This window comes from Scyliorhinus canicula, chromosome 1 (genome assembly GCF_902713615.1).
Source record: "Scyliorhinus canicula chromosome 1, sScyCan1.1, whole genome shotgun sequence".
NCBI lineage: Eukaryota > Metazoa > Chordata > Chondrichthyes > Carcharhiniformes > Scyliorhinidae > Scyliorhinus > Scyliorhinus canicula.
The window spans coordinates 273,779,010-273,793,131 of NC_052146.1; the positions used below are offsets into that span (position 1 = coordinate 273,779,010).

A 14,122-nucleotide genomic window follows, 5' to 3' on the forward strand; every position below is an offset into this window, starting at 1 on the left:
TTCTCTTCACATATCTATAAAAACTCTCAGTGTCAGTCATTATGTTCCCTACACGCTTCCTCTCGTACTGTACTTTCCCCTTCTTAATCAATCCCTTTGTCCTTCTTTGTTGAATTCTAAACTGCTCCCAATCCTCAGACCTATTATTTTTCTTGGCCAATCTGCATGCTTCTTCCTTGTATCAGATGCTATTTCTAATTTCCTTTGCAATAATTATAGGGGATTCAATTGTAGGACTAGGTATGTCATCGTAATTGTGGCTACCGAGCTTTGACTAAGAGTCCTCCAGACTCAAAATGTTAGTTCCCTTCTCCCTCTCCACAGATGCTATCAGACCTGCTGACATTATTCAGTTTTTTTTGTTTTTGTTTCAGTCATAAATCTAATAGGAATAGATTTGCTGAGAGGTCGCTCTCCCCTTGGAAACCTCAGCTTCGGTACTTTTGACCTGAAAACTGGTCACCGAGGCAACAAACCTCCCCCCACCTTCCCCAGAAACCATCACGCTCCCAGAGAAATGCCCTCAAACCAGCAAAGGGCTTGAAAAGATGAGAGCAACAAAAGCCAGGACAGGAAGGCTGAGGCTGCAGGCATGAGGAGCGAGGTAGAGCAGGACACGGTGGAACGAGAGGAATCGCCAATGCAAATGCTGGCCTGCCCACAGATAGAGCAGTGAATGGAGCTCCTAACACAGGAGCTTCCAAAACACAGGGCCGCCATCAAGGAGGACCTTATGGCGACAGTGAAGTTGATTGTTGCAGACGCCTTGGCCCCGATTAAAGAGGCGTTGAAAAGGAGAATGGCTTCATGGTCACTAGAACTGAAAATAGCTTTTTAATTCCAGATTTCTTGAACAAATTTAAATTCCACAATCTGCCGAGATGTGATTCAAGTCCCTGGCACCAGAACAATAGCTTGGGCCTCTGAATTTCTAGTCCGATAACATCACCAGAATATCACTGACTCCCCTGCGACTGTGGGGGATTAGAAAGAAAGGGGGAAGGAAGGGTGGACAATCCCTGATTCGCAAAGGGCAGCACCGCAGATCAAATCTGAACCCTTTCCTGCCCTTTGATTAATAAAGTCAAAAAATCGGGCTGTTTGCTCTCGCCCCACTGCAAGGTATTTTATGACATGGGAAGCATATCATCAGAATCAATTGACTTGGTAACAAGCCAAACTTATCCTTCATTATCAATTTAAATATGCACTGGTGGGCTGCTGCATTATAAAGAGGAATTTGGGGGTTGAATGCAAACCTGACGTATTTTGTGCGATTCCCACTGGGAACATTCCCGTTGGAGCATGTTAAGTGCAGCACCAAGTCTCCCAACGTTTCAGAAAGTTATGCTGCAAACTGTCCATTTACTTCCAAGATGAAAGAAAATTGAAGTCAAGGAAAGCTAATTAGCAATTCTAGCTAGTGAATGGTTAACATGTTTAGTGCTGCCATGGGGAAGAGGGCAGGGGAAGCCATTACTGAGTTCAGGTTACAAGCTTCCCTACAAATAAATAAGAATTACAGACAGCAGTTCAGTGTGGTCAGCCAAGAGGCTGCTTGGCTCCTGCCAAATGTGGGAAATGGTCTTTTTTCAAAGAGACGCATCCTACAGCCACCTAAGGATTATGTGAGGTTAGTTTTGGTATGGCGGGTGGGGTGATGAATTGTTGGAATCGGCTTTACTTTCCAAAAACTGAGGAATGACTCTGGAGATGGTCAAAGTTACTACTTGGCAAAACGGGGATAAGGAAACCCATTCAAAACTGGGAGCAAATATGACCTGTTTGCTACAAGGATTGTGATTCCGTGCAGAGTGCAGTGTGTGATAAGCAAAAAGGGGAATGTCACTCTATGTAATTTAATGTATAAGTTAGAGTCAGAGTCATACAGCACAGAAAAGGACCTTCGGCCCATCGAGTCTGCACTGGTTAGAAAAACCACCAAACTATTCTAATCTCATTTCCCTCACTTGGCCTTATATGCCTTGGCATCGCAAGTGCACATCTAAATACTTCTTCAATGTTATGAGGGTCAATGTCTCCACCCCCCTTTCAGGCATCAAGTTCCAAATTCCCATCATCCTCTGAGTAAAAAAGTTCTCTCTCACATCCTCTCTAAACCTCGTGCCCATAAATCAATCCCCCTGGCCATTGATCCATCCACCAATAGGAAAAGTTTCTGTCTGTCTACTCTGTCAATACCCCTCATAATTATACATATCTCAATCATGTCCCCCCTCAGTCTCTCCCTGCTCTTCGGATCTCTCATCAAAACTAAAAATCTCCAGCCTAAGCAACATTCTGGTAAATCTCCTCTGCTCCCTTTCCAACCACATTCAATCGCATCCCTCCTATAATGTGGATTCCATAACTCTATGCCTTGGGAATAAAGGCTAGTATATTATAAGCCTGGTCACAGAGGACCAGACGGGCTTAGTCAAAGGTAGACATCTTACCTCGAACATCGGGCGCCTGCTGAACGTGATAATGACCCCCTCCGGGGAGAGAACACAAGAGGTGATCGTCTCCCTGGACGCATAAAAGGCCTTCGGCAGAGTCGAATGGAAATACCTCATAGAGGTACTGGAGCGGTTCGGGCTTGGAACAGGGTTCACCGCTTGGGTAAAGCTCCTATACAACGCTCCCATGGCGAGTGTACGGACCAACAATACCAACTCCCAATACTTCCAGCTGCACAGGGACACCAGACAAGGATGCCCACTGTCCCCGCTGCTGTTCGCACTAGCAATCAAACCGCTAGCAATCGCGCTCAGGGCAGCAAAAAATTGGAGGGGGATCCGAAGGGGAGGCAGAGAGCACAGAGTCTCACTCCATGCAGATGATCTGCTCCTCTACATCTCGGACCCGCAAAGCAGCATGGACGGAATCATCGCGCTCCTGAAAGAGTTTGGAGCCTTCTCGGGCTACAAACGCAACATGAGCAAAAGCGAGATCTTCCCAGTACACCCGCAAGGGGGGGGGGGGGGGGGGGGGGGGGCAGCACTAAAGGGGCTGCCGTTCAAACAAGCCCGACACAAATTCCGCTACCTGGGGATCCAAATAGCCCATGACTGGAAAGGGATCTACAAATGGAACCTCACCAGTAAAAAAGGACCTGCAAAGATGGAACACACTCCCACTCTCCCTCGCGGGGAGAGTCCAGACGATCAAAATGAACGTACTGCCCAGGTTCCTCTTCCTGTTTAGATCCATTCCGATCTACATCCCCAAGGCCTTTTTAAAAGTGCTGGACAAACTTATCATGGCGTTCGTATGGGGTGTAAAAATGCTAGGATCCCAAAGACGGTCCTACAAAAAACAAAATCCGGGGGGGGGTTAGCCCTCCCGAATCTACAATTCTACCACTGGGCGGCAACAGCCGAGCGAGTAAGGGGATGGATCCAGGAGCCAGAAGCCGAGTGGGTGCGTGCGGAGGAGGCCTCCTGCATGGGGATCTCCCTCCGGGCCCTCGCCACGGCAGCACTCCCATCCCCACCCATAAACACTCCAGCAGCCCAGTGGTGACAGCCACCCTCCAATCCTAGAACCAACTGCGGCAGCAATTTGGCCTGACCAAAATGTCGGACAAGGCTCCCATCTGCAACAACCATAGGTTCACACCAGCACTGACTGACGCCACCTTCAAAAGGTGGAGGCAGGACAGGGGGACACTGACAGTCAGGGACCCATACACGGACGACAGGATCGCAACACTGGACAAACTGACAGAGCAATTTTGGCTAGCTGGGGGGAACGAGCTAAGGTACCTGCAGCTCAAAAACTTCCTATGAAAGGAGACAAGGACGTACCCACAACCGCCACAACAGACACTACTGGACGCAAGTATCCTAGAGAAAGGGAACTGTAGCGACATGTATGACCGACTGGTAGAAAGGGACGACACCGTACTGGACGCAACAAGAATGAAATGGGAGGATGACCTGGGGATTGAGATAGGGTGGGGACTCTGGAGCGAAGCACTGCATAGGGTCAACTCCACCTCCACGTGCGCAAGGCTCAGCCTGACGCAACTAAAAGTGGTACATAGAGCCCACTTAACAAGAAACCGTATGAGTAGGTTCTTCCCGGAGGTGGAGGACAGATGTGAACGATGCCAAAGAGGCCCGGCCAACCACGCCCACATGTTCTGGTCTTGCCCCAGACCTGTGGAGTACTGGACAGCCTTCTTCGAGGCTATGTCCAAAGTGGTGGGGGTGAGGGTGGAGCCATGCCCGATAGTGGCGGTCTTCGGGGTTTCAGACCAGCCAGATCTATTCCTGGGGAGGAGGGCGGACGCCCTTGCCTTTGCCTCCCTGATCGCCCGCCGTAGAATCCTGTTTGGCTGGCGGTCAGCAGCACCGCCCAGAGCTGCAGACTGGCTGTCCGACCTCTCGGAATCTCTCCAAATGGAGAAAATCAAATTCGCCATCCGAGGGTCAGACGACGGCTTCCACAGAACGTGGGAGCCATTCATGCAATTGTTCCGGGACCTGTTTGTGGACAACGTACAAGAGGAAGAATAGTCGGGTGGCCAAGAATCAGGGGAAAATGGACGGGAATCGGGGGAAGGTAGCCGGGGGGCTACGGGTTCGTTATGGGGGTTTGATGGCTAGCTAAGGCCCAAAACCAAACTGTAAATAAATGCCTATAAACATGTGCCTCGGCCATATTGGGGAATGTAAAATATGTATGCCGGCTAAAGGGGGCGGCCACAGTTGTTATCATGAATATGCTTACCTGTAAATATACATGTTAATTTTTGCGTGTTTTTTTTCTCTCTAATAATTTGTTGGATATAAAATATGAAAACTCAATAAAAAACATTTTAGAAAAAAAAAATATATCATAAGCCTTCTTAATCACTATATTCACCTGCTCTGCTACTGTAAGGGACGGGTATACATGCACACCAAGAGCCCTCTAATCCTCGGTACTTCCCAGGTCATGCCATTTATATGTATTCCCTTGCCTTGTTTGTCCTGCCCAAGTCCATCACCTCTCCGGATTGATTTCCATTTGCCACTGATCAGTCCATCTGACCAGCCTGTTCAAATCCTCCTGTAATTGAAAGCTATCCTCCTCACTACTTACCACCCCACTGATTTTTGTATCATCCACAAACTTATCCATAAACTTATCATTTATATAAACCACAAACAGTAAGGACCCAACAATGATTCCTGCTGAATCCCACTGGACACAGGCATCCAGTCAGAAAAACACCCCTCGACCATCACCCTCTGCTTCCAGCCATTCAGCCAATTTTGGATCCAATTTGCCAAAATTTCCTTGGATCCCATAGGCTCTTACCTTCGCTACCAGTCTCCCATGTGGGACCTTATCAGAAACCTTGCTCAAGTCCAAGTAGACAACCTGAAATACATTTCCCCCATCTACACACCTGGTCATCTCTTTGAAAAACTCAATCACGTTCGTCAGGCATGACCTTCCCTTAACAAAACCATGCTGACTGGTCTTGATTAATCCTTGCCTTTCCAAAATGTAAATTAATTCTGTTCCTCAGAATTGCTTCCAATGTTTCCCCACCACTGAGGTTAGACTGACTGGCCTGTAGTTTCTTAGTTTAACTCTTCCTCCCTCTTGAATGAAGGTACCACATTGGCTATTCTCCAATCGTCTGGTATCTCTCCTGTAGCCAGAGAGGAGTTGAAAATTATTGCCAGCGTCCCTGCTATTTCCTCCCTGCCTCACTCAACAGCCTGGAATACATTTCATCTGGCCCTGGAGATTTCTTTACTTTTAAGCCTGCCAGACCACGGAGAGCCTCTGTCTATGTTAATCTCTTTAATTTTATTACAGTCAATCTCCGGATTTCTATACCCACACTGCCCCTCTCATAGGTGAACACTGACACAAGGTATTCATTTAGACATTGGCCAGCACACACACAAATTACCACTGTCGTCCTTCATGGGCCCTACTCTTTCCCTAGTTATCCTTTTATCCTTAACGTACTTGTAAAATAACTTAGGATTTTCCTTCATTTTTTTCTGCCAGTATCCTTTCATGTCCCCCTTTTGCTCTCATAATTTCCTTTTTAAGTTCACTCTTGCACATTCTATACACTTGTAGGGCTTCTGCTGTTGTGAACCCTCGATATCTGCCATAAACCCATTTTTCTCCTGACCCAGTGCTCTATATTTCTTGATATCTAGGATTCACTGGTTTTGTTAGTCACACCCTTTTTCTTGTTTGGCCCTGTATTTCCCCCTATTTCCTTCTTGAATGTGTTTCACTGTTCTGTCGCAGATTTATCTAAAAGTGTCTGCTCCCAGTCCACTCTGGCCAAATCATGTCTGATCTTATTAAAATCGGTCTTCCCCAGTTTAGAACTTTGATCTCCGGCCCATCCAAAAATAATTAGTCAATTAATCATAGCTTGTAATTGCAAAAGTATTAAAACGTGAACGTGAAATTTTGTCATGTCATGACTGTACTGTGAGTAGCTGAAGAACTGGTGTCAAAGAGCGGTTAAACTTGAAACATTATATTAGTGTTTCCCTCCTGCCTCCTCTAACCAAAAAAAAGCACTGTGAGGAGGACAAGCAAGGGAAAAGAAGGATATCACGGTCAGCAGATTGATTCTGGGAGAAGTCAACTCAGTCACCTCGACCAGCAGGTAAGTGATTGGCTGGTGACTGGTAAGTACTTGCTCCTTTCATTTTTCTCTTTTTCTCTTGGCATTGTGGTTGTTATTGTAAGCCAATTTAAGGGTTAAGACATGGCAGCAGATCCCAGACCCGTGTCATGTTCCTCTTGTGCGATGTGGGAGCTCAGGGATGTGCCCACTGTCCCTGGCTCCTTTACGTGCAAGAAGTGTGTCCAGCTGCAGCTCCTGTTAGACTGCTTGATGGCTCTGGAGCTGTGGATGGACTCACTTTGGACCATCCACAATGCTGAGGAAGTCGTTGACAGCACATTTAGCGAGTTGGTCACACTGCAGATAAATGGTACTGAGGGTGATAGGAAATTGGTGACCACCTGACAGAGGAAAAGTAGGAAGGCTGTGCAGGGTTCCCTGCGGTCATCTCCCTCCAAAACAGGTATACTGTTTTGGATACTGTTGGGGAAAATGGATCACGGGGAAGGCGGCAGTAGCCAGGTTCATGGCACAGTGGCTGGCTCTGCTGCGCTGGAGGGCAGGAAAAAGAGTGGTAGAGCTATAGTGATAGGGGATTCGATTGTAAGGGAAGTAGACAGGCGTTTCTGCAGATGCAAACGAGACTCCAGGAAGGTATGTTGCCTCCTGGGTGCAAGGGTCCTCGATGACTCAGAGTGGCTGCAGGACATTCTAAAGGGGGAGGGTGAACAGCCAGCTATCATAATGCGTATAGGCACGAGCACTATAGGCAACAAATGGGATGAGGTCCTACTTGCTGTATTTAGGGACTTAGGAGCTAAACTAAAAAGTAGGACCTCAAATCTCAATCTCGGGATTGCTACCAGTGCCACGTGCTAGTCAGAGTACGAATGACAGGTTATACAGGATGAATGCATGGCTTGAGAGATGGTGTAGGAGGGATTCTGATTTTTGGGACTTTGGAACCGGTTCTGGGAGAGGTGGGACCATTACAAATCGGACGATCTACATCTGGGCAGGACTGGAACCAATGTCCTGGGGGGTTGTTTACTAGTGCTATTGGGGAGGGTTTAAACTAATATGGCAGGGGTATGGGAACCAATGCAGGAAGTCAGAGGGTAGTAAAGAGGAGATAGAAAAAAAAGCTTGTTTCAAGGAGAAAGTTTCAAGGAAAGCTAGTTCCAGGAGAAAAGTGGAAGGCAGAGAAACAGATTGAACTGCCTAGTATGGCAGGGGGGTGGGAACCAGGTAAGTAGGTAGGAAGAGCAGGCAGGGAGTGGTTGTTCAATCAGCGGACCTGGTGGGTTGAAGTGAATTAGTTTCAATGCGAGTAGTAGTTCAGGTATAGCATGAACTAAGAGATTGGATTAGTATGTGGAATTATGATGTTGTTGCTATTACAGAAACTAGGTTGAAAGAGGGACAGGATTGGCAACTAGCAAGATTTAGATGCTTCAGGCAGGACAGAGGGGGATGCAAAAGGGGTGGAGGAGTTGCATTATTGGTTAAGGAGAATATCACAATGTGTTGAGGGATTACACCTTGGAGGGTTCAGGCAGTTAGACAATATGGGTAGAACTCAGGAATAGGAAGGGTGCTGTCACAACGTCAGGGGTTTACTACAGCCAGCGGGAGATAGAGGAGCAGATATGCAGTTAGATCTTGGAAATATGCATAAACAATAGGGTTGTTGGGGTGGGTAATTTTAACTTCCCCTATATTGACTGGGACACACTTACTACTAGAAGCATGGATGGGACAGAATTTATAAGGAGCGTCCAGGAGAATTTCTTGAAACAATATGTAAATAGCCCAACTCGGGAAGGGACCATATTAGACCTGGTGCTGGGGAATGAGCCCGACCAGATGATCAAAGTTTCAGTAGGAGATCATTTTGGGAACAGTGATCATAATTCTGTACGTTTTAAGCTGCTTATGGATAAGGACAAGAGTGGTCCTCAGGTGAAGGTGTTCGACTGGGGGAAGGCTAATTATAACAGCATTAGGCAGGATCTGGAGAGTGTTGACTGGGCGAGGCTGTTTAAGGGAAAATCAACATCTGGCATATGGGAGGCTTTCAAATGTCAGTTGATTAGAATTCAGGACCAGCGTGTACCTGTGAGGAAGAAAGATAAGGGTGGCAAGTACAGGGGACCCTGGATAATGAAGGATATTATGAATCTTGTCAAAAATAAAAAGGAAGCATGAGTAAGGTCTAAAAGGCTTAGGACAGATGAAGCCCTTGAAGAATATAAAGAAAGTAGGAAGGAACTTAAGGTAGGAGTTAGGAAGGCTAAAAGGGGTCATGAAATGTCGTTGGCAAACAGGATTACAGAAAATCCTAAGGCATTCTATACATATGTAAAGAGCAAGAGGGTAGCGAGAGAAAGGGTTGGTTCATTCAAGGATATTGGAGGGAATCTATGTATGGAACCAGAGGAAATGGGTGAGATATTAAATGAATACTTTGCTTCAGTATTCACCAAAGAGAAGGACTTGGTGGATAAGTAGTAGAGGGTAGAGTGTGTAGATATTCGGAGTCATGTTGATATTAATAAAGAGGCACTGTTGGGCATCTTAAAAAGCATTAAAGTAGATAAGTCCCAGGGCCTTATGGGATCTACCCCAGAATACTGAAGGAGGCAAGGCAGGAAATTGCTGGGACCTTGACAGTAATCTTTGTATCCTCATTGGCTACAGGTGAAGTTCCAGAAGACTGGAGAGTAGGCAATGTTGTTCCATTGTTTAAGAAGGACAGCAGGGATAATACAGGAAATTATAGGCCGGTGAGACTTATGTGAGTGGTAGGGAAATTATTTGAAAAGATTCTTAGAGACAGGATTTACTCACATTTGGAAACAAATGGACTTATGGATAGCATGATTTTGTGAAGGGGAGGTCGTGCCTCACTAATTTGATCGGGTTTTTCGAGGAAGTAACCAAGATGATAGATGAGGGAAAGGCAGCAGATGTTATACACATGGACTTCAGTAAAGCCTTAGATGTATCCAAAAGGTGAATTCACATGGGATCAGAGGAGACATGGCAAGTTGAATACAGAACTGGCTTGGGCACAGAAGACAGAGGGTAGCAGTAGAAGGGTGCTTTTCTGAATGGAAGGCTGTGACTAGCGGTGTTCCACAGGGATTGGTTCTGGTGCCTTTGTTTTTCGTAGTGCATATAAATGATTTGGAAGAAAATCTATCTGGTCTGATTAGTAAGTTCGCAGACGAATCAAAAATTGGTGGAGTTGCGGATAGTGAAGAGGATTGTCAGAGGATACAGCAAGATATAAACTGGTTGGAGTCTTGGGTGGAGGAAGCAGATGGAGTTTAATCCAGACAAGTGTGAGGTAATGTACTTTGGAAGGTCCAATGCATTTGGAAGGTAGGAATTACACAGTAAATGGTGGAACTCTTGCGAGTATTGATAGGCAGAGAGATCTGGCGTGCATTTCAACCGATCACTGAAAGTGGCAAGGCATGTGGGTAAGGTGGTTAAGAAGGCATACGGCATGCTGGCCTTCATCGGTTGGGGCATTGAATATAAAAATTGGCAAGTCATGTTGCAGCTGTACAGGACCATAGTTCGGCCTCATTTAGAATATTCTGTACAATTCAGGTTGCCACACTACCAGAAGGATGTGGATGCTTTGGAGAGGGTACAGAAGAGGTTTACTAGGATGTATAGGAGAGGTTAGATAAACTCGGTCTGTTCTTACTGGAACGGCGGAGTTGAGAGACGACCTGATAGAGGTTTACAAGATTATGAGTGGCATGGACAGAGTGGATAGTCAGATTCTTTTTCCTACGGTAGGAGAGTCAAGTACTAGGGGACATAGGTTTAAAGGCATGGGAAAAAGTTTAAACCAGATGTGCGAGGCAAGTTTGTTTTACACAGAGGGTGGTAAATATATAACGTGCTGCCTTAAGAGGTGGTAGGAGTAGGTACGATAGCGACATTTAAGGGGCAAATCTAGACAAATATATGAATAGGGTGGGAATGGAAGGATATGGACTCGGGGAGTGCATTTGGTTTTAGTTTAGGCAGGTACCATGTTCAGCGTAGGCTTGGAGGGCTAAAGGGCTTGTTCCTGTGCTGTATTGTTCTTTGTATTTCAGCAAATAATTGGAAGCTCGAATCTGTTTAATAGTTATCTGTCTCTGCAGAGATTGTAACATTTGTTCTACACAACATTATAAAATAATGATTTTTTTTTAACAATAACTCATTCAACATGTCCTTATTATAAAAATCATTGTTAAAAACGTGAAATCTTGTCATGTCATTATTTCAGCATATAAGTGGAAGCTCAAATCTGTTTAAAAGTTATCTGCCTCTGCAGAAATTGTAACATTTGTTCTACACAATATTATAAAATAATGATTTTTTTTTACCAATAACCCATCCAACATGTCCTTGTCATAAAAATCAATGTGAGACCAAGTATACTCTTCAGCTCCTCTTGGATTTGGAGTAAGATCAAGAACAATCTTTATATCTATAACACAAAAAACATCAGGCAATCATGCGAAAAGGAGTCATGACAAATCGGGAAAGTCGACACAAAAATTCAACATCAGAATGTATAAAGTCAGAGACATACCAGATCTTGTAGCTATTTTTAACAAAGGTTTTAATTCATTGATATTACCAAATCTTCGATCAAGAACTTTTGAAAAATTGACATCAGCCTTTAAGTTGTGAAAAGGCTCAATGATAATGGTGCCTATATTCAACCTCGAGATGTATTTTATTTTCTGTTGAATTCCTATAAAAAAGAAAATTGTCTAAATATTGAATTCAATGGGCCCACAAATACATGAGCAGGTATTGATAGGATTCATCAAATCAGTTTAAAAAGCATTCTAAATCTGTTGAGACGACAATTTAGTACAGAATATCCACGTAGCCTAAATGGTACCTCTTAACATTGGAAAATAACTGAGGTGATTATTAACTGATTAAAACTTTCTTGGGCCAGAATTTTACAATTTGAGATCTGACACACACTCGACCTGACTGAACGTAAAATGGCATCAACTGACGCTTGATTATTTGGGAGTACATCCTGAAGTAATCTACCTGCAACTTTGAGGTTGCCAAGTGCATGCATGAGTAGGATGCACACCCACCTACAATAAAAGAGCTAACTGAGGCATTACATTCTTAGCTTGCTGCACAGCCATAAAGGGTGGGTCAAAAAAACGTTCCTATCAATTCCTTATCCAAAAGGCCCTAGAGCCCAAGCACTTTCACTGTGGGTTTGTTACTGTGTCACTAGAGTTGTCCCAGAGTATCTTTTGATTTTGTTAGTTTCAAGCCTGCCTTTCTGCATTTCATGGCCTCATCTACCCCAGGAGGTTTCACTAAGGATTGCAGCACCATGTTCCTTGAGTTGCAAGGCACAGTTTCTCTGCATCTCATCTAATTGGGATAGTGTACTCAGCTGGTGGGGCCTCCTCTGAAGAGGATGAGAAAGTCAAGAGGAAGAAGAGGCTATATGAGCATGGGCAATGGCCCGAGGACAAACCTCTAAGAGGAGATTCAATTGGTGCAGGGCCAGCAGGGAGATTCAGGTGGGAGGGTCTGCTGAAGGCACCATTGGCCAGTGGCTAACATGCACAGGCAGCACTACAACTAACTCCAAATGTCCAAGATCCAGTGTGCAGGAGGCTCCACCACACAAGGGACACATTGACAGCAATATGTCACATGATTGGTTTGGAAATTGCTTCCAACTGTGTGGGTGGACACCCCATGCCAATGGCTGTAAAGGTCACAGTACTCAACTTCTACTCATCCACTTCTTTTCAGAGCTCAGTGGGGGATCTGTGCAGTGAGTCTCATTTTTATTTTTAATTAAAAAAATTTTTTTTTTATAAATTTAGATTACCCAATTATTTTTTCCAATTAAGGGGCAATTTAGCGTAGCCAATCCACCTACTCTGCACATTTTTGGGTTGTGGGGGCGAAACCCACGCAGACACGGGGAGAATATGCAAACTCCACACGGACAGTGACCCAGAGCCGGGATCGAACCTGGGACCTCAGCGCCGTGAGCCGGTTGTGCTAACCACTAGGCCACCGTGCTGCCCTCAGTGAGTCTCATTTAGCTGCACACAGTTGTGTCAAGATTGTGACTGATGCTATCTTCTGACACATCTGCACATTTATCCATTACTGGACAGATAAGGCCAACCAGTGGAGAGAGAGAGAGTGGTTCTGTGGTAATGATTGGGTTCCCCGCATCCAGGATTGGACTCATTGGAAGATCTTGTTAACCAAGAAAGCTTCCACTCAATGAATGCACGCCTGCCACCACAGGACACAGATTCTCCAAGGTTGTGTCCGTTATCCTGGCAGCTCATACAATTATTACATCTTTTGGACTCGGAGATACCATGGCGATTTGTGGCTCCTGTATGTTTGTTTGGATGGATGGCTCTTGGATGACAAGGGCTATCCCTTGAAAAGGTAGCTCATGATCCCACTCTGTTATCCAAGGCAGAGGGGAGATGCAATAGGGGTCATGCTTCTACATGGGTGGTGGTGGAGAGGACCATCAGGCTGCTCCATATGTGCTTCAGATGCCTGGACTGATCAGGGGGAGCATATTGCAGTAACCTCCAAAGTATGTCCCCTAAGAGTTGTGGCATGCTATGCTCTGCACAAACTTGAGTCTAGCAAATGGGGGAACCTGCGGAGGCTGAGGGAAGCAAGGCAGCTCCACAAACCAGGAAGGATTATTCCAGAAACGGGTCTGAGGAAAAGTCTGGGGAGGTGTAGGATATGGACTTGGAGGCAGATGGCTAGAACCTTCAGGGATCCAGGGACACCAGGGATGCTTTGATCCTGTGACCCATCAGCTCGGCATCTAAGGCATTGGTACTTCCTCATGCCAATGTGATGGATCTCTGGATATGCGTTATCCCTTCTTAGTTCCCAATTAACAGAGATTCAGGCTGTTCTTTTTTGGCAAAGTAACGTTGAACTTTATTTTGTCTACTGGTAAATTCTTGGTTACATTATAAACTTAAGTCAGATTGATTGGCTTTAGCGAATACAATGGTTGAGTTTAAAATACAACTCGTAGTAATTTTTCAAATCATAATACACAGTACAAAATTACAGATTGATTTAAACAAAAGAAAAATGATGATAGCAAAGGCAGCAGCAAGACATATGTTTCAGAAAGTGATAGATTGATTCCGGAATTAAGTTTTATAATCCGACAAGTGATTTTTAAAAAGATAATGATTTTAAAGTTTTGCCTTCTTTACAGCTGTGATTGGCTTCAACTAATTTATAATTCACTCAATTCGACCAAACTGTCTGTCTGTCAATTTAAGAGATAAATGTTTTGGTGTGATTTTGTAATTTTCCATACCCTGACTTGCCAATTATGCCTCTAACATTAATTAGATTAACACAGTTTTCGTAAAAGTCATTATGACCCTGACTGACTGTTACCATGGAAACAGATCTGCCCAGGCTTGGGAAGGCATCTGCATACAATGG

The 14,122-nt window shown here is 45.0% G+C and overlaps 1 protein-coding gene across 1 annotated transcript in view; it reads right to left on the reverse strand.

Annotated features, from left to right (window-relative positions):
* LOC119974520 (4F2 cell-surface antigen heavy chain-like) overlaps window positions 1-14,122 on the reverse strand; it is a 189,182-nt gene that overhangs the window by 139,191 nt on the left and 35,869 nt on the right. Inside the window, exons 2-3 of the mRNA XM_038813465.1 lie at window positions 11,208-11,372; window positions 10,999-11,102 (exon numbers count right to left, since the gene is read on the reverse strand). Coding sequence (XP_038669393.1) covers window positions 10,999-11,102; window positions 11,208-11,372 — 269 coding nt within the window. The remainder of the gene's footprint in view (window positions 1-10,998; window positions 11,103-11,207; window positions 11,373-14,122) is intronic.